A 25,196-nucleotide genomic window follows, 5' to 3' on the forward strand; every position below is an offset into this window, starting at 1 on the left:
AGTATGAGAATATCTATATTTTTTGCAGTGATCTCCCATTTTTTGCTTGGGTTTTTGTGCTAAGTGCCACACAGATTAGATGGATAAAGTGACCTTTGCTGTCTTCCTAGACCAGGGGTTTTGTGATGAATGTTAGAAGACCAACTGGAATGCTTCTTTGGCCTGCGTTGGTCTCTCAGCCCAGTCTGGCCCTCTGGACATCTGGAGCACACAGTTGTTGGTCTGTTTTGTAACCATGTACATGACGGGGGAGGCGGAGAAAGAGAATTTGTATTGTTTGAATATGCAGTTTTCAAATAAATATATACTGTTTTATATCCCTTTTGATTTCTATGTGTGGCGGCAGTGGGGAAAAAGCACAGAATATTTGCCATGCTTTTGCTCATAGGCCAGTGAAGAAGCCAAGTCAACCATCCAGGGCTTTTTGACCCCAGTACAAAGATTGCCAAACTGATGAATTGAAAGTGTGTTTTGGTCTCAGTTGACCACAAGATGATAATGCTTCAATAGCAAACATATCCAGAGGCAGCCGTGTTTGACCAGACAGCAAAATACAATAACATCCAAAAAGCCACAAAACAGCAATACCTCATTTCCTCTTTGGCTTTATAGTTCATTTGGGGCATGCTTTTCTTATTTGTGGAGCAGAGGAGCTGCATCAGGGTGAGAAGTTGTGTAGCATTCCAGATGTGGGTGGCTTGCAATTCCCAACATTTTGCTCCATCGATTATGCTAGCTAGGGCTGCTGGGATGCGCACTCCAGCAGCATCTGGAGGGCTGTGTGATTTCCAGCCCTAACTTGAGCATCCCTGGATTTTGGCATCCCCAGGAGACCCTGGAACCAAACCCAAGCAGATACCAAGGGCTCACTGTAGTAGTAGTAATAGCAATAATAATAATACAGTGGTGTCAATCTGCATTATTTCTACACTGTAGATGCACCCAAAGGCATCCCACAGCATCTTTAAAATTAACCAGGAAGAAATCTGCAGCCTAAGTTTTCATGCCCTCCAGTCCATCAAACATCTGATGAAGCTGACTCTGTGAAAGCTTATGCTAGAAATGCCTTTTTTTCTCCATTAGGTCTCAAAAGGTGCTACTGGATTCCTTTCTCCCTATTTTCTTCTGAATATTGTTATTGTGATAATGATAATAATAATAATAAATAAAAATTTTATTTGTATTTTCCAGCCTCTCCCAGATGGATCAAAGCGGGATTACAATCGAGCAACAACAACAGTATACAAGAATAAAACATATAATATTCATGATTAAAAACAGTTTAAAAACAATACAATCATCCTAAATAGAAGAGTGGGGTGAAGTCCTTACAAGAGATTGGGTGGGTAGGCTTGCCAGAAGAGATCTGTCTTAACTGCCCTTGAAAGCCTCCAAGGAGGTAATAGATCTCTTTTGGAGGTTATTCCATACTTTAGGAGCCACCGAAGTAAAAGTTCTTTGAGAGGTTGAAACCAGTCTAGTTGGATGCACCTTCAACAGACTTTCCCCAGAAGTTCTGAAAGTGCGGGGCAGACTATATAGGGATGAAACCGATTATCTAGACCCATTTCAAACGGGCTTCAGGACAGGATATGGGGTGGAGACTGCCATGGTTGCTCTGGCTGACGATCTTTGTCTAGGCATTGACAGAGGAAGCGTGACCCTGTTGGTGCTTCTAGACCTCTCAGCGGCCTTCGATACAGTAGATCATGACATCCTCTTGGAACGCCTGGGAGAGTTAGGAAATCGGTGGCACTGCACTCCAGTGGTTCCGGTCCTTCCTCTTGGGTAGATTCCAGAGGGTGATGCTCGGGGACAGTCGCTCCTCGAAAACGGAGCTTAAATGTGGCGTCCCTCAAGGCGCCATACTGTCCCCGATGCTATTCAACATTTATATGAAGCCGCTGGGGGAAATCATTTGCAGACATGGGGCAGGGTGTTATCAGTACGCTGATGACACCCAAATATATTTCTCCATGTCCCGATCAGCAGCTATGACAACAGATGGCATTTCTCCCCTCAATCAATGTCTTGAAGTGGTAATGGGCTGGATGAGAAAAAACAGACTCAGGCTGAATCCAGACAAAACGGAGGTACTTACAGTAGGGGCCCCCAAACCAGGTACATGATTGCAATCTCCAGTTCTAGATGGGGTCACGCTCTCCACAAAGGACTGTGTTCACAGTCTGGGGGTGCTACTAGACCCATCGCTTCACATGAGAAATCAGGTGAATGTGGTGATCAAGAGCGCCTGTTATCAGCTCTGGCTGATACGCCAGCTGCGCTCTTTCCTGGAAGTAAAGGACCTAGAAACTGTTGTACATTCACAGGTAACTTCACGACTTGATTTCTGTAATGCGCTTTACATGGGGCTACTCTTGTGCCTAGTCTGGAAACTTCAACTAGTGCAAAATATGGCAGCCAGGCTGGTCGCCGGAAAAACTAGGAGTGACCAAATAACACCCATCTTAAAATCTCTTCACTGGCTGTCTATTAGTTTCCGAGCACAGTACAAGGTGTTGGTTATAACCTTTAAAACCCTACATGGCTTGGGTCCAACCTATTTGAGGGATCGCCTGCTCCCATATAATCCGCCCCACTGCACCCTCAGGTCCTCTGGGAGGAATCTATTGCAGCCTTTAAAAACCAAACTAACTGCTCCCTCCCAGAGGGCCTTCTCTGCAATGGCTCCCAAACTATGGAACGGACAGACGGATGGATGAGATCCGTCAAATTGTCAGCTTAGACAGCTTTAAAAAAGCTGTCAAGACGGATCTCTTCCGGCAGGCCTTTCCTGAATAAAGTGCCCGGCCACAGAATGACTGCCCCCACTTCATGGATCAGCCCCCGCTCTGTCCTCGCTGTATTTTACTGTGTTTTTAATAGATGTTTTACTTGTAACTTGTTTAATCCTGTTTTAAGGGGGGAATTGGGGAGACAAATTTGTAAATGTGGATTTTAACGTGTTGTAAGCCGCTTTGATTCTCTTGTCACAGAAAAGCGGGATATAAATAAAAGTTTTATTATTTATTATTTAGAGGCATTCCTTTAAGTAACTTGGGCCTGAGCCATGTAGGGCTTTAAAGGTGATAACCAACACCTTGTATTGCGCTCGGAAGCTGATGGGTAGCCAATGAAGATCTTTCAAAATAGGTGTTATATGGTCAAATTTCAAAGAACCAGTGACCAATCTAGCTGCTGCGTTTTGAACTAGCTGAAGCTTCCGAACTTGGTACAAGGGTAGCCCCATGTAGAGCGCATTACAGAAATCAAGACGAGAGATTACCAGAGCATGTACCACTGCTTCAAGGTCCCCTCGGTCCAGGCAGGGACGCAGTTGGCGTATCAACTGAAGTTAGTACCAAGCACTTCTGGCTGTCGCATCTACTTGAGATGACAAGAGAGATCCAGAAGTACTCCCAAACTGCAAACTTTGTCCTTTTGGGGAAGTGTGACCCCGTCCAGGACAGGATGATTAATTTCCTTCTCAGGACCTAGGGAACCTGTTGCTAGTACCTCCGCTTTCTCTGGATTCAACCTAAGTTTGTTTTCCCTCATCCAGCTCATTACCAACCTAATGCAGGCATCCAGAGTAGAGATGCCATCCTTAGTCACTGCAAGAGTCGGAGACATAGAGAAACATATCTGGGTGTCATCAGCGTATTGATAACACCGCGCTCCATGTCCACGGATGATCTCTCCCAGCGGCTTCATGTAAATGTTAAACAGCATGGGGGACAGAATGGCGCCCTGAGGAACACCGGATGTCAGCTCTCTCTCAGAGGAGCAACTTGCGTGTTCTGTTGTGTGTTCTGTTATGTGGTTTCAAAAACAAAGCCTGCATCTACACTGCAGAATTGTTGCAGTTTGACACCACTTTAACTGCCATGGCTCAATGCTGTAGAATTGTGGGATTTGTAGTTCTGTGAGATATTCAGTCTTCTCTTTTGGAGACCTCTGGGTGCTGTAACAAACTACAGATCCCAGGACGCTACTAGATGGAGCCATGGCAGTTAAAGCAGTGTTGAACTGCATCAATTCTGCAGCTGAAGACAGCAAGAGAGGGAAGCCCTCGTTGTAAGCAAAACTGGAGGGAAAAGTTACTTTTTTGTGGGTTCAGTGGCCAGAGTTCTGGGGATTCTGGGAGCTGGAGTCCAAAAGACAGAACCTCTCCAACCTTTAAGTAAGAGCCTGGCCCTCAATGAAGAAACAAAAGGGGAACCTTGGTTAGCAAAGATTTTTCCAGCAGATGGCAACACAGAGTCGGATTGTATTTGCTTTCCCCCATTTCCCTGAGATGAGAAGAAGGCAGCTGCTTGGATCCTATGCAATTTTCTCAGAGATGGGGAAGGTTCCTTTACTAGGACTACAGCTCCCATAATCCTGCAGCTATGGATTACGGAGGTTGTAGTCCAAAATGCTTTTCTAATCTGCAGGAAGAAGGAACATGTTGTTGTTGTTGTTGTTGTGTGCCTTCAAGTTGTTTCCAACTTATGGCGACCCTATGGCGACCTATGATGGTTTTTAAGCAAGATTTCTTCAGAGGTGGTTTGCCATGCCTTTCCCTTGAGGCTGAGAGAGTGTGACTTGCCAAAGGTCACCCAATGGGTTCCATGGCTGAGCCAGGATTCGAACCCTGGTCTCCAGAGTCCAACACTCAAACAACTAAACTATGCAAGCTCACAAGACCATATTATTTATTTAATTCATTTTTATTGAAAGATTTAAAATGATACCTATGTCATACTTTGCATAAGTGTTATCAAAACATGATTGAAGATATAAAAGAAATTGCATTCTAGCACGATTTATAATATCTCACATAAGCTTAAAGGCAATTCTTTCAAACTTTGCCTATGATTTCAATTAATAAGCTTTGTAATACCCCAGATATCATTAGTATTATACCTTATTTGTTCTACGTACCTCCTTTGTTTTACCAGATCTTCATCAATTGAGGACTTTCTCTAAGTATATCTTTCCCTATATCTTTTCTAAACATATTAACTAAGAGTTGGAAGATAAATTTCCTCCAACTTCATCCCTCTATATAACAACCAAAAGGAAATTTCTATTTCCACATGAGATTATTTTTATCTTTATCTGTTATTTACTACTACTTAATCATCCTTTTACATTAAGTATTCCCTACTTATCCCACCTTGATCATTTCTAGACAAACGTTTAGAGGTTGAAATGAGTAAGTCAGTAGTAATATAACATACATTGTTTTCAGACAAAACACTATCTTAATTCTACTGCATTAGTACAAGACCATATTTAAAACAGTACAAAATAAAAACAATACAATGCATTCATAAATATATAAATTTTAAAACCAAAGCGTTTGAAATATGGGGCCGGAGGACAGTTCCAGACCTAGAGATTACTAGAACAGACACTTCTCTAGGCATTTGTAGGTCCTCCAGTGCAACTCTATGGTTAACTTAGGGTCGCCATAAGTTGGAAACGACTTGAAGGCACACAACAACAACAACAACAACAACAACAACAAAAAGGGGTCCTTTTTGCAAATGTGGAGGGCCTACTGTTGTGTGATATTGACTCTACATTCCTCTCTGTCCTTCCGTCCCGTTTTCTAGGAGAAGGTCCCAGGGAGGCTGTGCATTTGCACAACTAGCTTGCTTGCTCTTGTGCAAATAAGATGCTAGACCAACTATAGTATAGGCAAAGCTGGGGAAATGTACGTTCTTGAACAACAACTCCATGGGTGTCACCTGGCTTGACAACAGTGCATTCAAAAGTGGTCTAAGAGTCTAGAATTCAAAGATATAGCTGCGTTAGTCTGTAGAATCAGTATGCAGAGAGACCTTGTCGCACCTTTGAGACTCACTGAAAGAAAGAATTTGGCAGCATGACATTCTCAAGCACTAATGGCATATATAGGTCTGTCCCTGGCTTTCTGCTCCACCTAAAAGCATCTGAGGAAGTAGACTGAAGTCTAGGAAAGCTTGTGCTGCAGTGAGTCTCAAAGGTGCTACAAAATCTCTCCATAAACTAGGAGTTTAGGTGGACTACAAGCTGAACATGAATAATGCAGCAGCTAAAGAGGCCAATGCTGTTCTAGGAATAGGAATGTAGTGTCTAGAACAGTGATGGTGAACCTTTTACAGACCGAGTGCCCAAACTGCAACCCAGACTCCACTTATTTATTGCAAAGTGCCACGTCCCTCTGGCTTTCTAGTAAGAAACTCTGGCAAACTCTGTGCTAGGGAGACAGCATGTGTGCCCACAGAGAGGGCTCAGAGTGCCACCTCTGGCACACGTGCCATAGGTTCGCCATCACTGGTCTAGATCCAGGGAAGTAATAGTGCCACTCTATTCTGCTCTGGTCAGGCCCCACCTGGAATATTGTGCCCAGTTCTGGGCACCACAATTCAAAAAGGACATTGAGAAACTGGAGCCATGTGTCCAAAGGAGAGCGACTAAAATGGTGAAGGGTCTGGAAACTATGTCCTATGAGGAATGACTTAGGGAGCTGGGGATGTTTAGCCTAGAAGAGAAGGTTAAGAGGTGATATGACAGCCCTGTTTAAATATTTGGTGTCATATTGAGGAGGGAGCAAGCTTGTTTTCTGCTGCTCCAAAGACTAGGGCCCAGAACAATGGATGCAAGCTGCAGGAAAAGAGATTCCAGCTCAACATTAGGAGGAACTTCCTGACATTAAGAGCTGTTCGACAGTGGAAGACACTCCTTCTTCTGAGACTGTGGTGGAGTCTCCTTCCTTGGAGGCCTTTAAGCAGAGGCTGGTTGGCCATCTGTCAATGGGGATGCTTTGACGGAGAGTTCCTGCATGGCAGAAGAAGGGGGCTGGACTGGGGGCCCTTTTTGGGGTCTCTTCCAACTCTGTCATTCGATGAACAATGGGCTGAGATAATGGTTTCCTGGAACACTTTGCCTATTATTACAACCCTCATCTAGCCCATTTTACCACAGTTCCTTTCTGGTTCCCTTAATACATTTCAAGAAATGCCTCCACATTTGTCCGGCTCTCTGCTCCTCTCGGGCTCCGGCATCTCCATGTGAGACAGGAACAGGTTGGACTGGATGTCCCTTGGGGTCCCTTCCAGGTCTGTGGTTCGACGGTTCTAGGTATCCCTGCAGGGCAGAAGGGGCTTGGACTGGATGTCCCTTGGGGTCCCTTCCAGGTCTGTGGTTCGACGGTTCTAGGTATCCCTGCAAGGCAGAAGAGGCTTGGACTGGATGTCCCTTGGGGTCCCTTCCAGGTCTGTGGTTCGACGGTTCTAGGTATCCCTGCAGGGCAGAAGGGGCTTGGACTGGATGTCCCTTGGGGTCCCTTCCAGGTCTGTGGTTCGACGGTTCTAGGTATCCCTGCAGGGCAGAAGAGGCTTGGACTGGATGTCCCTTGGGGTCCCTTCCAGGTCTGTGGTTCTACGGTTCTAGGTATCCCTGCAAGGCAGAAGAGGCTTGGACTGGATGTCCCTTGGGGTCCCTTCCAGGTCTGTGGTTCTACGGTTCTAGGTATCCCTGCAGGGCAGAAGGGGCTTGGACTGGATGTCCCTTGGGGTACCTTCCAGGTCTGTGGTTCGACGGTTCTAGGTATCCCTGCAGGGCAGAAGGGGCTTGGACTGGATGTCCCTTGGGGTCCCTTCCAGGTCTGTGGTTCGACGGTTCTAGGTATCCCTGCAGGGCAGAAGGGGCTTGGACTGGATGTCCCTTGGGGTCCCTTCCAGGTCTGTGGTTCGACGGTTCTAGGTATCCCTGCAGGGCAGAAGGGGCTTGGACTGGATGTCCCTTGGGGTCCCTTCCAGGTCTGTGGTTCTACGGTTCTAGGTATCCTGTCCCTTCCAGGTCTGTGGTTCTACGGTTCTAGGTATCCCTGCAGGGCAGAAGAAGGGGCTTGGAGCGGGTGGCCTTTGGAGAACCCCGTCCGTCAGGAGGAGAACTTAATTCCAAGGCATGTTAGTTACTGTATAATGACCAAGCCACGCCTCCAGGCGCTGAGCCTCCTCCTCCTCCTCGTCTTAATGGAGGGGGTGAGAGGACTACACTTCCCAGCTCCCCCTGCCTCCTCCTCCTTTGAGGGAAGAGGCGGAGCTTGTCTCGCAGCGCCTGCCGGGAAAGCGAGTCCGGCCCTCCGCGGCGTCCCTGCTGGGAGTCTGAGGGGAGGACTGCGTTTCCCGTGATGCTCGTGGGCGCGGGGGGCGGGGCCTGGCGCTGCGCGTGCGCGTCGGGGGGCGGTGAGGCGAGCCAGGCGTCCTGCTCTTCCTCGGCCGCCGCCGCCGCCGGGAGCGAGGGCGGTCTCGGGCCGGGGAGGATGTCGGTGCGAGTGGCGGCGCCTCCTCCTCCGTCGGTGGAGCTGAAGGAGCTCGGGGGGCCCCTGGACAAGGCCTCTCCCGCGGCCAACGCTCCGGCCATGGCTCCTCCGCCGCCGCCGCCGCCGCCTCCTCACCCGCAAGCCGAGGCCGGAGGCGGAGGGGCGGCCACCCCGCTGCCCTCCTCCAAGGCGCCCCAGGCCTCCGCCATGAAGCGCACCGAGCCTCCGCCGCCCCCGGCCTCCTCCTCGGCCGCCGCCTCCTCGGCCTCCCAGGCCCCGCAACAGCAGCAGCAGCAGCAGCAGCATCAGCCCCGGCTGGGAGGCGACGGAGGGGACCCCGGGAGGGCAGCGGCAGGCAGGCTGGGCGAGGCCCTGGCCAGCCCCGAAGGCACCGTCTCCGAGGCCCCGCGCACCGTCAAGAAGGCAAGGAAGGGAGAGGCCGAGGAAGGGCCAAGGGCTGCGGGGAAAGAGCCGCCGGGGAGGCGAGACTCAGGAGGGGAGAAGGGGAAGGAGGGCGAAGGGAGGAGAGAGAAGGCAGAGCGGGGCAGACATTGGGGAGCCTCTGAGGAGGGAGAAGAGGGGCCTGTGGGGAGGAGGAGGAGGAGGAGGAGGAGGGCCAAGCTCCTGGAGAGACCTCTGGGGAGAAGGAGCAGGTCTCCCTTCTCCCGGCTAAAAAGCAGAGCCTTCAGCCCCGGCTGCATCGTGGCCTCCCTTCGCTAGAAGGAGTTCCAGGCCTTTTGCTCCATCGATGGCCACAAGAGCGAGCCCTGCCTGCCTTCCTCCCGGGGCCCTGGGCCAAGATGGCAGCAAGTGCTGAGCCTTTGGGCAGCGGGAGTCCCTGCTCCTCCTCCTCCTTCGGGAGTTGAGTCTTGTGGCGCCTTTGGGGCTAACTGGGAGCATGCGCTTTCTGGCCTTGAGTCACTTCCTCAGATGCAGTTGCTAGAGTGAAGGGTAGGAAAGCTCAGAGCAGCTGCAAGGCCTCTCTGCCCACTGACTCTAGAGACTCACTCTCTTTCAATGGTCGGACTGAGTCGCTTGTGCCCCTTGGGCCTCAGGGAGAGTGATGCTGGGACCTGTCTTTCTCCCCGGCGTTTTCTCGGTCGTGGTCTAATCTTGGTTATTCTCTGAAGCCAAGAAATGACATAGGCTTTCTTTTTTTCCTTTGGGGGGGGTAATGTTTACTAGAGAAACATAGCAGTCACATTTTCATTTGGAGCAGCAGGAAATGGCAGAAGGGTGAATGAGCTTTTCAGTTTCCCAGGACTTTCCCCCAGACTGGATGCAGAACAGAAACAGTCTTCTGGGGGAGAAGAGTCTGGAAATGATGCTCCAGTATCAAAGGCAGTGTCATGTCTTTGTGTCTCTTGCTGGGAAGAGTGACAGGGAAGGTGTGCTTGCCCTCATGTCCTCAGAGGTAACTGGTTGTCCAGTGTCTGAAGACCCTCCTGGGCCAGATAGGCCTTTGCCCTGATCCGGCAGGGCTCTTGAGTTGCTGTTAAGGGGCATGGCAGGTCTTGCCAGCTCTGCACTCAGATTTCAGTTCTCATATCCAAAGGAAAGTCTGTGAATCTCAAAATGCCTTGCATTTCACCCTCATCACAGAAAGCATAAGGCCACTGCTCCTTTTGGGGTTTCAGTTATGCCTGCTTCCAAATCACCAGGAAGAAAGACGCAGCTGGAAAAGGATGGTCCCTCAAGTCTTTGCTCTGATGGAACAATCTCTTTCCTCGCGGTTCTAGAGAGCTGTTTCCCATTTTGTTTTGTTGTTCTCTGTCTTCAAAGCAACTCTTACTTATGGCAACTTGATCCTAGGGTTTTCTTGGCAAGATTTCTTCAGAAGCCTTTTGCCATTGCCTTCCTCTTAGGCTAAGAGAGTCTTATAACAATAGCAGGTACGCTCCTGTATGGCTTCCTTATCCAGGGTGGCAACCCAGTGGCTGTCCGTGACTCGGCAGGGATCCCTGGAACCCTAGTGTTATTATTATTATTGTTGTTATGATTACATCCCACCTTTCTCCCAACATAGGGACTCAGCTCTCTAACCACTACATGCCAGCTCTGCTTTACACTGATCTGTTTTGTTGTTGTTGTGTGCCATTATTTCCAGTTTATGGTGATCTTAACACAAACCCGTCATGGGGCTTCTTGGCAACATTTATTCAGGAGGGGATTTGTCTTTGCCTTCTTCTCAGGCTGAGAGAGTGTGGCTTGCCCAGGGTTACCCAATTGGTTTTCATGGTTCAACAGGGATTCAAACCCTGGTCTCTTGGGATCCGAGTCTGATGCTCAAACCACTACCCCATGCTGTTTTACCATACTAGTAAATTGGAATTGAATACAATTAACTTGTGCAGTTGCTGTAGGAGGGGAGGGGTGCTGAACTAGGAGTTAGTTGTTGTGCACCTTCCAGTTCTTTCCAGCGATCATGGGGTTTTGTTGGCAAGATTTCTTCAGACAGGAGTTGTTGCTACTTTCCTCTGAGGCTGAGAGAGCGTGACATTTCCAAGAACATCCGGAAGTGTCTGTGACTGAACAGGGATTCAGACCCTGGCCTTCCAGAATCCCAGTCCACTGCACTGGCTCTGGAATAGGAGCACAACATTTTGCTATATTTCCCCCTCCTGTAGCATTTGTTTTCTTCAGGCTTCAGTATGGAGGCTTTTTTCTGGTGCCTGGGAAGGGTTCTGCATTTATTCACCTTGGGATCTTCCATACTTTCTTAGTCTGCTAAAGAGAAACATTAGCATAAATAGGTGAAAAACACAGCCTTAGTGTAAAAAGCCAAAGGTATGCATTGTTGGCTTGTGTAATGTAACTTTCACAATGGATTCTAGTTGAGGTAGAGCCTTTGTAAGCACCAAAAAGCTGTTCATTTAGGAAATGCAATATGTTATGATCTAAGCCAGTTCTTCCTGATGATCCCAAATATGAAAAGGTAGCAGCTAGACCTGGGAAGACCATATGGAAGTGTGTTGTTTCTGCAAAGACGAGCGTGGTATAAAGAATCAGAAAACGCTGCCTCAGATTTTAAACAGAAGCTGCCTGGAGTGCTTTGATGGCAGAATGATGTTGGACTGGGATGGCCCTTTGGACCTCCTCCAACTCCAGGATTCTCTTATTCTATTTGCTTCCCTGAGATTCCCCAGGCATCCAGGTTGTCACCATGGAAGACAGAAAGCTGGCTAGATCAAACAAATGAATGGGGTTTTGAGATGGAGTGGTTTTGGGATTTCTGCATTGTGAAAAACGTAAATATGAAATATGCTCCTTCTTCCATGTTACATAGTACAGGGGATAGTTTCCCCTTTCTGTAAAGAAATACCAGCAATGGGCTATAACACAGTAAAAGTACAAATAGAGGAGTTTGAATATATTTGTGGCTGTTTGAGTTATTTTTAAAATGTCTATTATATTATTTGTTGAGAGCCTGTGTGTTGTAGTGGTGTGAGTGTTGGACTGCGACTCTGGAGACCAGGGTTTGATTCCCATCTCGGCCATGAAATCCACTGAGTGACCCTGGGCAAGTCACACTCTCTCAGCCTCCTCAGGGGAAGGCAATGGCAAACCTCCTCAGAACAAATCTTGCCAAGAAAACTCCATGATTGGTTCACCTTAGGGTCCCCATAAGTCAAAAACAACTTGAAGGCACACAACACATATCATTTGTTATGTAAATGGATTTATAAGAGCTGTGCCCTAAAAGATGGTCTATAAATAAATGCATAAATAAAATCTCTTTTAGGCCTGAAGGTTTGGGACGTTTTTCCATGAACAAAATTAAAATAATTCTAACACGCTGACAAAACTCTTTGAACAGCTTAGGTCAGGGGCTGCACAACTTTCCCCGAGGGTTGTGTATGATTCTAGCTGGTGAAGGAATAAGGAGGGAAATGAGAAATCATATAGAATTGGAAGGTATCCTCAGGGGTTTCTAGTTTTGCAGGAATACACAGCTAAAGCACTCCTGTGAGATGGCCATCCAACCTCTGCTTAAAGACCTCCAACGAAAGAGAGTCTACTAGCCTCTCAGGTAGTTCTTTCTATGCTGAATAGCAATTACCATCAGGGAGATCTTATTTTTTTGCTCCATAATCTCCTTTCTTGAAAGGTGTTGAAAAGAAACATGCTGTTGAGTGGCAAAAGTGCACCAAAAATCTATGTAAGGATTGCCAATGAGCTGTCAGTTTACACATCTCAGTGTGGCGTCTCTGAAGGAGCAATGATTCAAGCTCTTCGTCCTATTTTATTTAGTTACTGAGCTGTTTACAGTCTAAATGGATAAAAACCTCTTGGGCCATCATCATCATCGTTGTAATAATAGAAATAAAAATTTATGCGGTCTTTGACCAGTATACATCATCGTTGTTGTCATTGTCTGCCAAGAAGACTTTGACTTATGATGGCCCTATGAATGAGAACCCTCCAAGATCTCTGGTCATCAGCTGCCCTGCTGAGGTCAAGTCAGATAACCATGGCTTTCTTCATTGAGTCAGTTCCACTGTAGTACAGTCTCATTCTTTTCCTACTGCCTTCTGCTTTACCAAACTTTATTGTCCTTTAGTGAGAATTCAGACTTGATTTGCTCTGAGATCCATTCATTTTGGCTTTTTAGCAGTCCATGGTATCTATAGACACTCTTGGGTCCTGGAACTTATAAATATAGTGTCTGAACAAGGATACCCCCTCTCCATTTTTCAGAAGTAGTGTATGTATATATCTGTTGACTGGTACAGAAAAGCAACTACAGTATTACCCACTTGAATGCTTTTACTGTGTCTGGGAAAATAGTTGCTTTTGTGCATCATTTGAAATTGGCTATTTACCCTAAAGGCACAAGATCCTGTCTGATCTTGGAAGTTAACCAGGTGCTGATTAGTACTTGGATGGGAGACCACCAATGAATACTAGGTGCTGTAGGCTATATTTCAGAGGAAGAAACTGGCAAGACCACCTCTTGAATATTCCTTGCCTTTAAAAAAAACCCTATGAATTTCAAGGGGTCTCCATAGATCAATAGGTAAGATGAATGCACACACATACACATTTAAAATGTTCAGCAGAATTTATCTGGCCTTAGAGGGGACTTTGTTGGGTTTCTGCATAAGTTACTGCTCAGGGGTTGCTTCTCCTCGGTCAAAAAGCAAATAATAATAATAATAATAATAATAATAATAATAGGATTTATTTATATGCCGCCCAATCACTGGGAATCCGGGCAGCTTACAACAGAGGGGATAATAGACGGTTCCCTGCCGTCAGGCTTACAATCTAAAAGACACGACACAAAAGGAGAAGAGAATGGTGGAGGGAAAGGGGATGAAGTCCAGTGGTGGTTCTCTTCCCTCTGATGCCTGGACCAAGGCAGATGGACTGGAGGAAGGGCTCTTCTTCTTCAGGCTAGCCCTGGTGGAGCTGGGCTTGCCTGGTCAACTCCCTCATAGGCCCATGAGATGCACACATTTCTCTAGATAGCCTATAGATATTCTGTAGATAGATCTATGCCGGCCTCTGGCACAATTGACTGAACTTCAAAGCATTTTATCAGAAAGTAAGTATGCCTCTTTTTCTAAATCAGATACTTGCCTCTGTGTGCTGGCATTATCAAGACTTGCAAAACAGTGGCCCAGGACTAATGAGGCTTATTAAATGTTAAGTATATTGAGAGACCTTTTGTGTCTTGGCAGCATTTCTGCATTAACATATGCTCTCTCCCTCCCACCAAATGCAAGTGGGTGATTCTCTCCTAATGGCCAGTGCAGTTATAGCCTGAGAAGTATCCTTTCTAGGTGGATGGTCAAAATAAATGATCAGACTGGAACTATTCTAGTAATATAATAGGCCAAACATTTTCCATAGCTAGAATGCCTCTGTGTTAGTGATTCCTGTAAAAATGAGCTTTCTTATTAAGTTGGTCAGCCACAAAACTAAAGGAGGTCACATGTAATACAGTATATCATGTAACAGAGAGCACTGTATTAATTAAAAAGAGTGCCTGATACATCTTAATCTGTGAGATGGCAAAAGTTATTTCAACCTGTATCCCTTTATTTAATCCAAGCCCTTTTCTCAGTATCAGTGTGAAGATGTTTTCCAGCTCAGATTAAAACCACATACAGCTAAAAAGATTAGAAAAATTAAAAATAATGAATCAGTCCCATTAAAAATGGTGCTAATTTAGGACAGGTTAAAACATAGCAATGAGAATAAAAGTATGTTGGTTTTTTTGCCACCAAGTTGACTTTGACTTATGGCGATCCTTCTGCAACAGTCAGTTAAAACTGAAAGCCTGCTTAAATAAAAAGAACAAGAGTATAGAGTGGATACCTAGTTTTATGGGGAAAGGAGCTCTACAGCTTGGGAACTGGCCACCATGATCTCTCGCTTGTCTTTATCAAGGGGGCTTGTGAGGATGGTGGGACTGAGGCAGAGCTCTTTCCCAAAGATCTTGAAACGTGGTTTGAGTGCTGTACTATGACTCTGGAGAGCAGCGTCTGAATCCCTGCTCAGCCATGAAAACTGACTGGGTGACCTTGGGCAGGCTACACACTCTCAGCCTCGGAGGATGGCCATGGCAAACCCTCTCTGAGCAAATCCTCCCAAGAAAACCCTGTGACATGTTCATCTTAGGGTTGCCATATGTCAGAAATGACTCGAAGGCAAAACAACACACAGCACAACCATATATGATCTTCATTGTTTGGGTGTTGTCCTTTATGTTTCTATATGAAGATAGGGTCTTTCATATAGGCTAGACCCAAGCCGTATAGGGCTTCCAGAAATGGAAGCCTTATACATTATTGTATAGGGCTTTCCTATTTATTATTTCTGTCACTTCTTGCCGAGCTGTTTTAACTGATGTTATTCCAGTTAAATGTTTTTATTGTTATTATTTTGTGTTGATAGAGGGAGGGTAGAAGGGCGGGGGTTTTCTGGGACTGTTTCCTTATTTTTTTATTTTATTTTTTGTGACTCTGTATTTGAAATTTTCCTTGCTGTTATCCATCTCGAACCTCAAGCAGAAGAGGCGGGATACAAATAAATAAATAAATAATAAAAATTATTATTATTATTATTATTATTATTATTAATGGGCCAGTAGCCAGTGGAGCTGTTGCAACAAAGGAGTTGTGTGTTGCCTGTAACTAGCAGGGAACACGCAAGGATGTTAGAATGAGCCAGCATGGCATAATGGTTTGAGTGTTGGACTATGACTCTGGAGACCAGGAGGGTTTGATTCTCAGCTCAGACATGAAACCCACTGGGTGACCTTGAACATGTCACACTCTCTCAGCCTCAGAGAAGGGCACTGGCAAACCTCTTTTGAAGAAACCTTGCCAAGAAAACCCCATGATAGGTTTACCTTTGGATCACCGTAAGTCAGAAATGACTTGATAACATACAACAACATTACCTAGCTTTCCATGTGAAGAGTTTTGACTTAAATCTAGGTTGCATAGTGGTTGGAAATGACAAGTCCTGAAAAAGAAAGCTCAGCTTTTGGTGTCTGGCACAGCGATGTACGGAGAGAGTCAGAGTAGTTTACTGCCCTTTTAGTTGCAACTTTGCTTTGGCCATGTGCCCACTCACTTTCATTCTAATCAGTATCACTCAATTTTTAAAACTGTGTTTAAACCTTCCCCCCACCCCCCTTTTTGGACTAAATCCCCCAAGGGCTACCTCATGAGGTGGGCTTATTATCAGAATCCTAACTAGATATAAAAGCATGACATTTGCTTCCTGTTTGTAGCATGCAAGGACCATCTTCTTTCAGAGATACCCAGGTTATTTTTAGGCAACATTTCTGATGCATTTGCAGCTGGGTGCAAAGACTCTGGGAAACCGCCACTTTTCTTCTCCCTGTCACTAGTAGTAATATAAAACTTTTCAAGATGTGGAGATGCAAGTGGGTGTCACAAAATCCAGATAACCATTCCCAGTATACAGTTAGCCCTCTGCATTTGCAGCTTTGACTTTTGTGGTTTTGATTATTCACTGATTTGATTCATATGATCTCTTTGGGAATCTTAGTCCTCCGGCATGACTCTGTGGCCAACTTTTGCCACACGTTACCCTAGAGAACCTAGAGATTCCTAGAGAGAACACTTCCCTAGGTATTTGTAGGTTTTCCAGCACAATTGTATGGTTAACTTCCGGTGGTTGTTGACGATAGAGTTGTGCTGGAGGATCTAGAGACTCCTAGAGAGGTGTTCTCTCAGATACAAATTAATATTTTTTTTAATTTGTGGTTTTCCCACCTACATGGGAGTCCTGTATCCCTAATCCCAGCAAATCTGGTGGGCCCACTGTATACAACTTCATATGTATGGATTGCTTTAACTGTCATGCCTCCATCCTATGGAGTTTGTTCTGGCACCAGCACTCTTTGACAGAGAAGGCTAATTATTTCACAAGAAATACAAATCCCAGACCTCGGGAGTGTTGAACCATGGCAGTTAAAGAGCTATCAAACTGCACTGATTGTGCAGTGTAGATGCAGGCTATGACTCCACTTTAATGAAGTAATAAGATGGCAGGTGCATAAAAAGAGACAAAGGGCAGTGCAAGCTTCCACCATTTGTAATACTTGGTTTTTTGAAGCTCTGTGGAACTGTGGTGCATCTTATATGAATGTTAAAAAAGGCAGGTGAAGGAGTTAAAATGTGCATGGGAAACTTTATTTGTTTATGTACAAAATTATTTCACTTTCCTAGCTCAGTTATGATGAAACAGGCAGAAATAGGACAGAGTTGATCATGATTTTACAATTTTTCTGAGGAAATCACTCATATATACATGTTTGTGGCTTGAAGTCTTCTGAAGCTCACATTTTGTAGTTGTTGTATTACACAGGGAATGTTCTTGCTTGCATTTAATTAGTGGCCTTCCTGCTTAAGTTATTCATTCAAGAATTTAGCATATCCCTCTTGTGAGTCAAGTGCTCCTTCTTTTATGAGCCTGAGGTCATCTTTATGGGTCCTTTTAACCTAATATCCTGTCTCTGTTGGCCATCCACCTGCAATATAATCAGGAGGGACAGTGACGAACAATCCAAACTATTCAGTGTAATAAAAATAAGTTACTCTAGTTTTCCAGTAGCCTGAAGTAGGAAGACATCTGCAGCAAAAAGCTTATGAGATTGTCTTGTTTAGAGCTTGGATAGTACATACAAGAACATAGAACTGTTAGAAAGATAATGTGCAATTGTCTACAATGTTGTGACCATTGGGTGCCAAGGAAATGTTGGCACAAGAAATGAGAAGTCTAGCCAAAACTGATACAAAAGAGTAGAGACTTTAGTATGGATATGTAACCTGAGAAGGCAACTTCTTAATTTCTTTCTGAAATTCATGGTGAAATGTTGAAATTGGAAGGGAAGGGATTACAGACATTCTTTGTGTGAGAGAAACTAAGCTGGCACTTGGTATTCACTATGAATTAAAGATTTGATGACTGAAGGAAGATACAAGTAGGCAAGGCAAGCAAAAGGCTCCGGCTTTGCAAAAGAATCTTAGTTTGAGAAAAGATTTGTTGAAATAGATGCGTAATGGGTCCATTGCAGTGAAGGAGGTGGGAAAGAGTTCACTGTGGATGAAAGTGTAAAGGAGTGTAGTGTGAAGCCAGAGGAGAAGATCCTGAGTCTGGAGGTTCCTCTTACTCAAGAGTCTTGTTTTAGTCTTGGAAGCCTTTGAGCAAAACTGACAAGTTGTGTCTGATCATATGAAGCAGGATGTGTCACTGGAGCATGATAATGATTTGAGGTGGAAGAGTTACGGGGAGATAACAGAAAAGTTGCAGAAAAGCATATTGAGATTAGAAAGTGGCATTGGTTTGCATTCACTCAGCAGTTGTTGGAAAGTTGGATTTGAAAGCACTTAATTTAGCAATTTATGGCCAAATGTTAGGAAGACTGAACAAATTTTCAGTAAACTGTTCAGTGGAACCTGACATGAGGAGTACCTTAGTCCTCAGGGCAGAAGCTCCTGGATTCATTGGGTCAGTGTTGCAAATGAATACAGGGGAAAAAAAGATTTGTACATATGGAGAGCCATCATGCTGTAGTGGGTTCAAGTGTTAGATTACAACTCTAAAGAGTGGGGTTTGAATCCCTGCTTCAGCACTTGATAGCCTTAGACATCTCTCCTATAAAGTGATGGTAGTTTATAGAGGAGAAGACGACAACGTTTGTAGATATGAGGAAGCACACTTTCTAGGTTCTCAGAATAGTTGGGCATTCAAAATGGCTTGTCAGAAAAGTCAACCAAAGTTGGGTTCATTGGAAGGCATCTTATTCTGTTGTAAGAACATTTTGTGGATTTCAGAGGAGATTGTCTCTGTTGTTCATGCTTATAGTGAAGACAGAAGCCAAGCTGTCCATCTGTTTAAGACACTCTATTAACTTTCATTGTGACTGTGGGGAACTTGAACTGTTCACTCCATTTATGAAGGCTGCTATCTCAGGAAACAGGAGGATTTTTTTTAATGTACTGTAAAATTTCGTTTAGAGTTGCCAGATTGTTTAGATCATTACACGCTAGGTGAAATCTTTTTCAGCTCTGAAAACAAGTGTAGAGGGATTGTGTTGGGTGAGGATTTTCTGAAGCATTGTGAGATCTTTGCATGCTCATTTTCTTTCTTTCTTTCTTAGAAACCCATTGAAAATGTACTTTCCCCTTGGCCCCTTTTCTTTTTGCATTGCCCTTTAATTATTTCCTTCATTATCTTTTGTTCCGCACTCCCTGCCTGCCTTCTCGTTGATTCAAGATTCAAGGTACATGGTTTCATTTTCTTTACAGTTTGTACATCCAGAGTCTGTGAAGTACAGATGAGCGGTGTAGTTGGATGGAAAATGAACCTGAAGATAACTCCACCATGTGCAAAGTCATGCCCATGATCTTCTTAATGGAATCCATCCATCTAGCATGCAGTCTTCCTCTCTTCTTACTTCCTTCCACCTTTTCTAGCATTCTTGTTTTTTACAGTGAGTTGTGCCTTGTCATGATGTGGCCAAAGTGCAACAGCCTCAGCTTAATCAACATACAAAACATATATAATACAAAACATACAAAAGTTAAGAAAGTTAAGAAAATTCACAATATTTGTGAATTTCTGTAATCCACCTTGAACATCCCCAGAGCATTTGGTCAGGAAAACAGAGAAGCTTTGGTTTCTTCTAAATGAGGTGGGGCATTGCATCTCTAAAGTGCATTGCTAAGATTATTGCTAAATGACTTGTTAAAAGGAATGGAAGAGCTATTCAAATCTAATGATTAGATCATAGCTGTACCAGAAATGTCCGTCATTCAAATGTTTATTAGCTCTTTTGTTAGAAGAACAGTTCTTTATAATAATAGTTCAAGATTGTTTTTCAGTCCGTAGGTCCTCAATGCAGTTTACAATATTCTGGTTTTTGTTTTGCAGTCCAGAGGGTGCGTTGTTCTGTTCATTTAACATAAAGTTCATAAATGAATTATTGATAGTCAAATTCCCAAATTTAGGAACCAAAATGTGCATCTTTCCACTAAGGATATATTGAGAACTTATTGACCAGTAAACACAAAGCTGCTCTATCATTGTAGAAGTATCATTGTAAAAGCAATGTCAGAATTTGTGCTGGCAGTGTTTGTTGGCATCCCCTTTCCTGTGTATGTCCATAATAAAGACATATTTCTATTGAATTAAGTATCTACAATGTGCCCTCCACATTTTCTGGGGTTAGGGGCTCAACCTGTGTGAATGTGGAAAAATCGTAAATCAAAAACAACTCTTTTTTCTTTAACCTGAGAGAACACCTCTCTAGGCATCTCTAGGTCTTCCAGTGCAACTCTGTGGTCAACATCTGACAGAAGCTGACCATAGAGTCGTACTGGAGGGCCTACAAATGCCCAGAGAAGTGTTTTCTCTAGGAATCTCTAGGTCAGGGGTAGGCAATCTTTTTGAGCCGGGGCCCGGGTTGCTGTCCCTCAGACAACTGGGGGGCCGAAGCCAAAAAGTAAATAATTAAATAATTTTTTTAAAAAATTAAATATATAAATAAACCAGGACAAATGTAGGACAAAATTTTCAAATGGAAGACACTTTTTTTAAAAAAATGGAGGACACGCGAAAAAATTTGCTGATTTTTAAAAAAATGTTAATATAAATGCATGTTTCTGAGGCTCCTATAGACAATTGCCCCCCAAAGGCCTCGGCGGCAATCGGCGGCAGGACAGGGCTGGGGCCGGTCCCAAGGCTTTGCCGGGCCGCATCCGGCCCGCGGGCCACAGGTTGCCTACCCCTGCTCTAGGTCCTTTGTGTGATGTTATGGTCACTTTCTGGCAGAGTTGCACTGGAGGCTCTAGAGATTCCTACAGAGTACCAACTAATCAAAACTGCAACTAATCAAATCTGCAAAAGTCAAAGCTGCAAATGTGAGGGCTGACTGTAGTTGTTTCTATTAGGATATTCTGTTACACAGTCCAGGCTAGTAGAAACTAGTTGCCCAGACAGAGGAGCTATGAGGTTACTAACCTCTCCAGTTTGGAACTGAGCAGTAATGACCTCCCTAGACAAAGCTCAGCCTAATACTACAGCTGTTTCTCAGGTGTTCTGTCTTGGGTTCGTTCATTCATTCTTAATTTCACAAAATGCAAAGATAATTAATTAAGTATACACATAGAAATCAAACTACGTAGATAAACGACTAAGTATACACATAGAAATAAAAAAAGCCCAAAACAATATAAGCACCAAACCAGAGTTAGCCATGTTGGTTCATCAAGTGGGAAAAACAAAATCCACCACTGGGCAATATTTTTGTCCACCAAGTGCCACAGAAATGTGGAAGCTTTTGAGTTCTACAGAACTTTTCCATCAGCCTAGGCAAGTAAAATAAAGAAGCAGAGGCAGAGGCGGGGCAAAGAAAGAGAAGACTCTCAACATTATGCCAGATGTTGGGGCCTTGAGGCTTGCAGTTTAGGCTCAATTTCGGAATGATGCTGTCTCTCAGGTATTGCTGCTCTCAGATTTTATATAGCAGTGGGGCCTGGCACAATGAAGTGAGAACTGCTAAGACACTTTTCCGACAAGCATCAAATCTGGTCTCAACTCAGATCCATCTCTTGCCTTCAGGTGACATGCACCCTGAGAAAACAGAGAGCAAGTGTAAAGAGGAACGTGACATGAAAAAGATGGAGCAAGCTTGTCTTCTGCTGTTTTAGAGATTTAGGGGACAAACCAATGTATTCAATCAACAAGCTAGACTCCATCTAAACATTAGGAAGAGTCCCCTGATAGTAAGAACTGCTCAATAGTGGAATAGACTCCCTTGGAGAGTGGAGGACTTGCCTTCTTTAGTAAGGGGTTGGATGGCCATCTGTCAGGAATGCTTTAGCTATGGTTTGGTTTTGTTTTTTGCATGGCTGAAGGTGGGGTTAGAGTGCCCTTGTGGACTCTCCCAATTCTTTGAACATAAAAAGTCACCCATTTAGTTTAGTTGGCATACTAGATTAAAAAAAAAAAGTCAGGCGAAGCCAGTTTTCAAGGAGACTTTATTTCTGAAAATAAAACCGTCATGTTTATGTGGTGCTTTTGAGATATGATTAATACATTACTCAGAAGCACCATTTTATTCAGGAGTCAGCTTGGTGTAGTGGTTTGACTTGATTTTAAATCAAACTTCCTGTTTGGTACAGTCTCTAAAATACATTCAAGAAAGTAAATGATTTACTATTGAGAGGCAGCATGGACTAGGACACTGGGAGACCAGGGTTCGAATCACTGTTTGTTTATGGAAACCCACTGGGTGTTGGAAATGACTTGAAGATATCCAACAACAACAACTGCTGTGTTCATTGGAGCTTGGATGGGGTATGGATAGGGTCAGAGGCTATGTTTGGTAATTCAGTGTAGTCATTGGGTTAACTAAATGGAAAGTGGCTGTGCTTTTAAGCTACCCAACCCGAAGTTCCCTCCTTTGTTCTACTAATGTGTAGTGTGGCAGCCTGAGCCTTCCAGGGTGGTACATCCATGCTGAGGTGCAGCTGAAGGAAAGAAGCAAGAAGTTCCCTGGATTTCAAAGATGGTTGTTCTAAATGCTTTGGACATCTGCTTGTACTGCCTGCTGGGATTTTGAAGTAAAGAAGTAGTTATATCCCTGATATGTTGATGAGATTTAAATGCTCCGGAGTGATGAAGGGGAGAAGCCAATAAAGTAATTCAGTTGTTAAGCCACGAGAATGTCTGGCTGGAGCTTCCTCTTCAGGAGATTTCCACGTTGTGTTTTGTCCTCAAACTCAGTTTTCCCCCTTCCTTTTTAGCAGATGACTTAACTCTGCCTGTGAGTTTGTCATTCTTCTTGCCTGGATTTGCTTAGACGTTGAAGGAAGATTTGGACCCACGGTCACCCATACGCTGTAACACATGAGTGTTGTGTGATAGCTGATATGTTCTTTTTTAATTTATACAAGCTTGGGGGGAAATGGAATTGGGCGTAAAGATATTGGTAAACTAAACACTTTGAGAATGTTTATCTAACTGATTTGTGTGTGGCAGGACTTTGTGATCCACACAGCAACTACTATTTAAGGATTTTAAGGAATTCTAGCATTACCCCCATTTTAAAATTGACATTAAAATACATTACAGTTTAGAATTGACTTTAAAATAACAGGCTTCCCATGATCCACTCAGTATGCTGCTGGGCTAAGATGTGAGCTTGGGCCTATGTTCTTAAGCATGGCACTTTTATAGCTTGTTGTCTGTTACAGATTTTCTTTCCTAGGTCTATATTTTATGTAGTTGAGTTACTTGAATTCACATGAAACACACCTATAAAGCTGGTACTCATGTGCAAGGTTGCTGTACATAACACAGTGAATACATTTTTGAAAGTCCAGGTAGAACCATACACATTTGTAGCTTTCTTGGTGGTCGTTTTCACAAAGGCCTCTTTTCTGTGTGTGCCTTCTCTGTTCTGAATTATTTAGAATGAACTGTTTATTGTTGCAGTTAGAATAATACATGGTTTATTATTATTATTATTATTATTAACCTTTATTTATGAAGCGCTGTAAATTTACACAGCGCTATACATACAATCTTTTTAATTAGACGGTTCCCTGCCCTCGGGCTTACAATCTAAAAAGACATGACACAAAAGCTGGCTTAGTCTGAACAGATAGTATGGGAAGAGTACTCAAGAAAGTAGGGGGTTTAGGATTGGTCCCTGCACATGTCTGACAATCAGAATATAAAACCAGCATGTTTTGTTTTAAATTGACCATTTGCATATGGTGGAAAATGAAATTATACCTTACAAGGTTAAATATGCTGATATAAATAGCTCTTGTTCTCAAGGGATGATATTAATGGATAATCCATGTGGCAGGCAGAGTCTCTTGGAAGTGTACTGCCAGGGCTTTCCTTAGCAGGTGCTAATCTCATATTTTAGCAATTACTACAGAATAAATTAGCCTTGTAGTGTCATTCATCTTGTGCACGGAAACTGCTGTGTTTGCATACCTCAGGGCCATTGGCAAGGCCTCTTTCTACCTTTCTTGGAAACAGTTTCTAATTTTCTGCGGCCCTAAACAATGTTTTAAATGGATGCCATTAAATTGGAATGCTTTTGTTTCATTTTAGGACAAACTTGGGACGAGAACTTGAATGCGCATGCTGAGAAGGCTCTGAGGTTGTCCATTTCTGTTTCAGCCTTCTTGCTAACAGCCTGCAAGGGTTATGAGTGGAGACAATGGCACTCCTATAAATAAGAGTGGTGGAGCTGGGTCACTGGTGCTCTTGGGGGAGCCTAAGGAAAGAGCAAAGTGCCAGGCCAAATCCGATTTCCTGTGTGAAATGGCTGTGGGGACAAGAGTGCTTAAGAAGCAGTTGCTGTGGAGGGAGCAAACACTCTTGCTTTGTCAAACAATTGAGGCTCATTAAATTTGAGGAGAAAGAGGGGAAGAGGTCCTTTGAGTTAAGCAAGACAGGGTTGCCACATAAATCTTAACTGTTGATGGATAAATCCAGTGACAGTCTTAAGGTTTTTATTGCCTTGTTCCACCTACTGTATATATTCATGTATAAATCTAGAAATTTTAGTCAAAAAATTGACTCCTCCCCAAAAACTGAGTTGACTTAGCCATGGGTCAGTGTAAGTACTGCACTACAACTCTTACCAAAAAAGGAACCATCCCCTGGTTGTACGCTGTCCTGGAAGCTCTATTCTCTCATCCATCCAGTGTTTAGGGCAGTGATGGCAAACCTATGGCACGTGTGCCAGAGGTGGCACTCTGAGCCCTCTGTGGGCACACATGCTGTCTCCCTAGCACAGAGTTTGCCAGAGTTTCTTACTAGAAAGCCAGAGGGACGTGGCACTTTGCAATAAATAAGTGGAGTCTGGGTTGCAGTTTGGGCACTCGGTCTGTAAAAGGTTCACCATCACTGGTTTAGGGTGAGCACAGTGAGTTATGCCTGCTTGAATTTTGTAAGTTCCATGACACTGTTTTCCTTTGCTTCATTCTTCAGATCCTTTATTACATGCCCCTAAATTTATCCTCAACTTATCAATGGGTCATATCAAAATCCATAATTTTGGCCCCAAAAACTTGCCCTTGACTTATAGTTGAGTATATATGGGTAAATGCTGGTGGCAGTGATATACAATTGGCCCTTCATATCCACTGATTTTCTATCCACAGATTCAGTCATCTACAGCTTGAAAATATTCACACACACACACACACACACACACACACACACTAGAGTCTCGATTATCTGACGTAAACTGGCGGTCCCATAGGTCGGATAGTCAAAAAAGTCAGATAATCCGGAGGGTCATAGGAAAAGCCTAGCAATCACTATGAAAAGCCTTGAATCACTATGAATCACTGGGCCTGCTGTTGCTCTGGGCCTTGTGGCT

General features: G+C 44.1%; 2 protein-coding genes across 2 annotated transcripts in view; both read left to right on the top strand.

Annotated features, from left to right (window-relative positions):
• Nucleotides 1-1,597, top strand: part of SMO (smoothened, frizzled class receptor) — a 29,888-nt gene extending 28,291 nt beyond the window's left edge. Inside the window, exon 13 of the mRNA XM_089527388.1 lies at nucleotides 1,192-1,597. Coding sequence (XP_089383514.1) covers nucleotides 1,192-1,275 — 84 coding nt within the window. The 3' untranslated portion in view covers nucleotides 1,276-1,597. The remainder of the gene's footprint in view (nucleotides 1-1,191) is intronic.
• Nucleotides 1,598-8,231: 6,634 nt separating this feature from the next.
• AHCYL2 (adenosylhomocysteinase like 2) overlaps nucleotides 8,232-25,196 on the top strand; it is a 153,141-nt gene continuing 136,176 nt past the window's right edge. Inside the window, exon 1 of the mRNA XM_089527389.1 lies at nucleotides 8,232-8,722. Within this exon, the coding sequence (XP_089383515.1) occupies nucleotides 8,300-8,722 (423 nt within the window). The 5' untranslated portion in view covers nucleotides 8,232-8,299. The remainder of the gene's footprint in view (nucleotides 8,723-25,196) is intronic.

Source organism: Sceloporus occidentalis, unplaced genomic scaffold (genome assembly GCF_023333645.1).
Source record: "Sceloporus occidentalis isolate IW3139 unplaced genomic scaffold, rSceOcc1.0.p SCAF_5, whole genome shotgun sequence".
NCBI classification, from domain to species: Eukaryota; Metazoa; Chordata; class Lepidosauria; order Squamata; family Phrynosomatidae; genus Sceloporus; species Sceloporus occidentalis.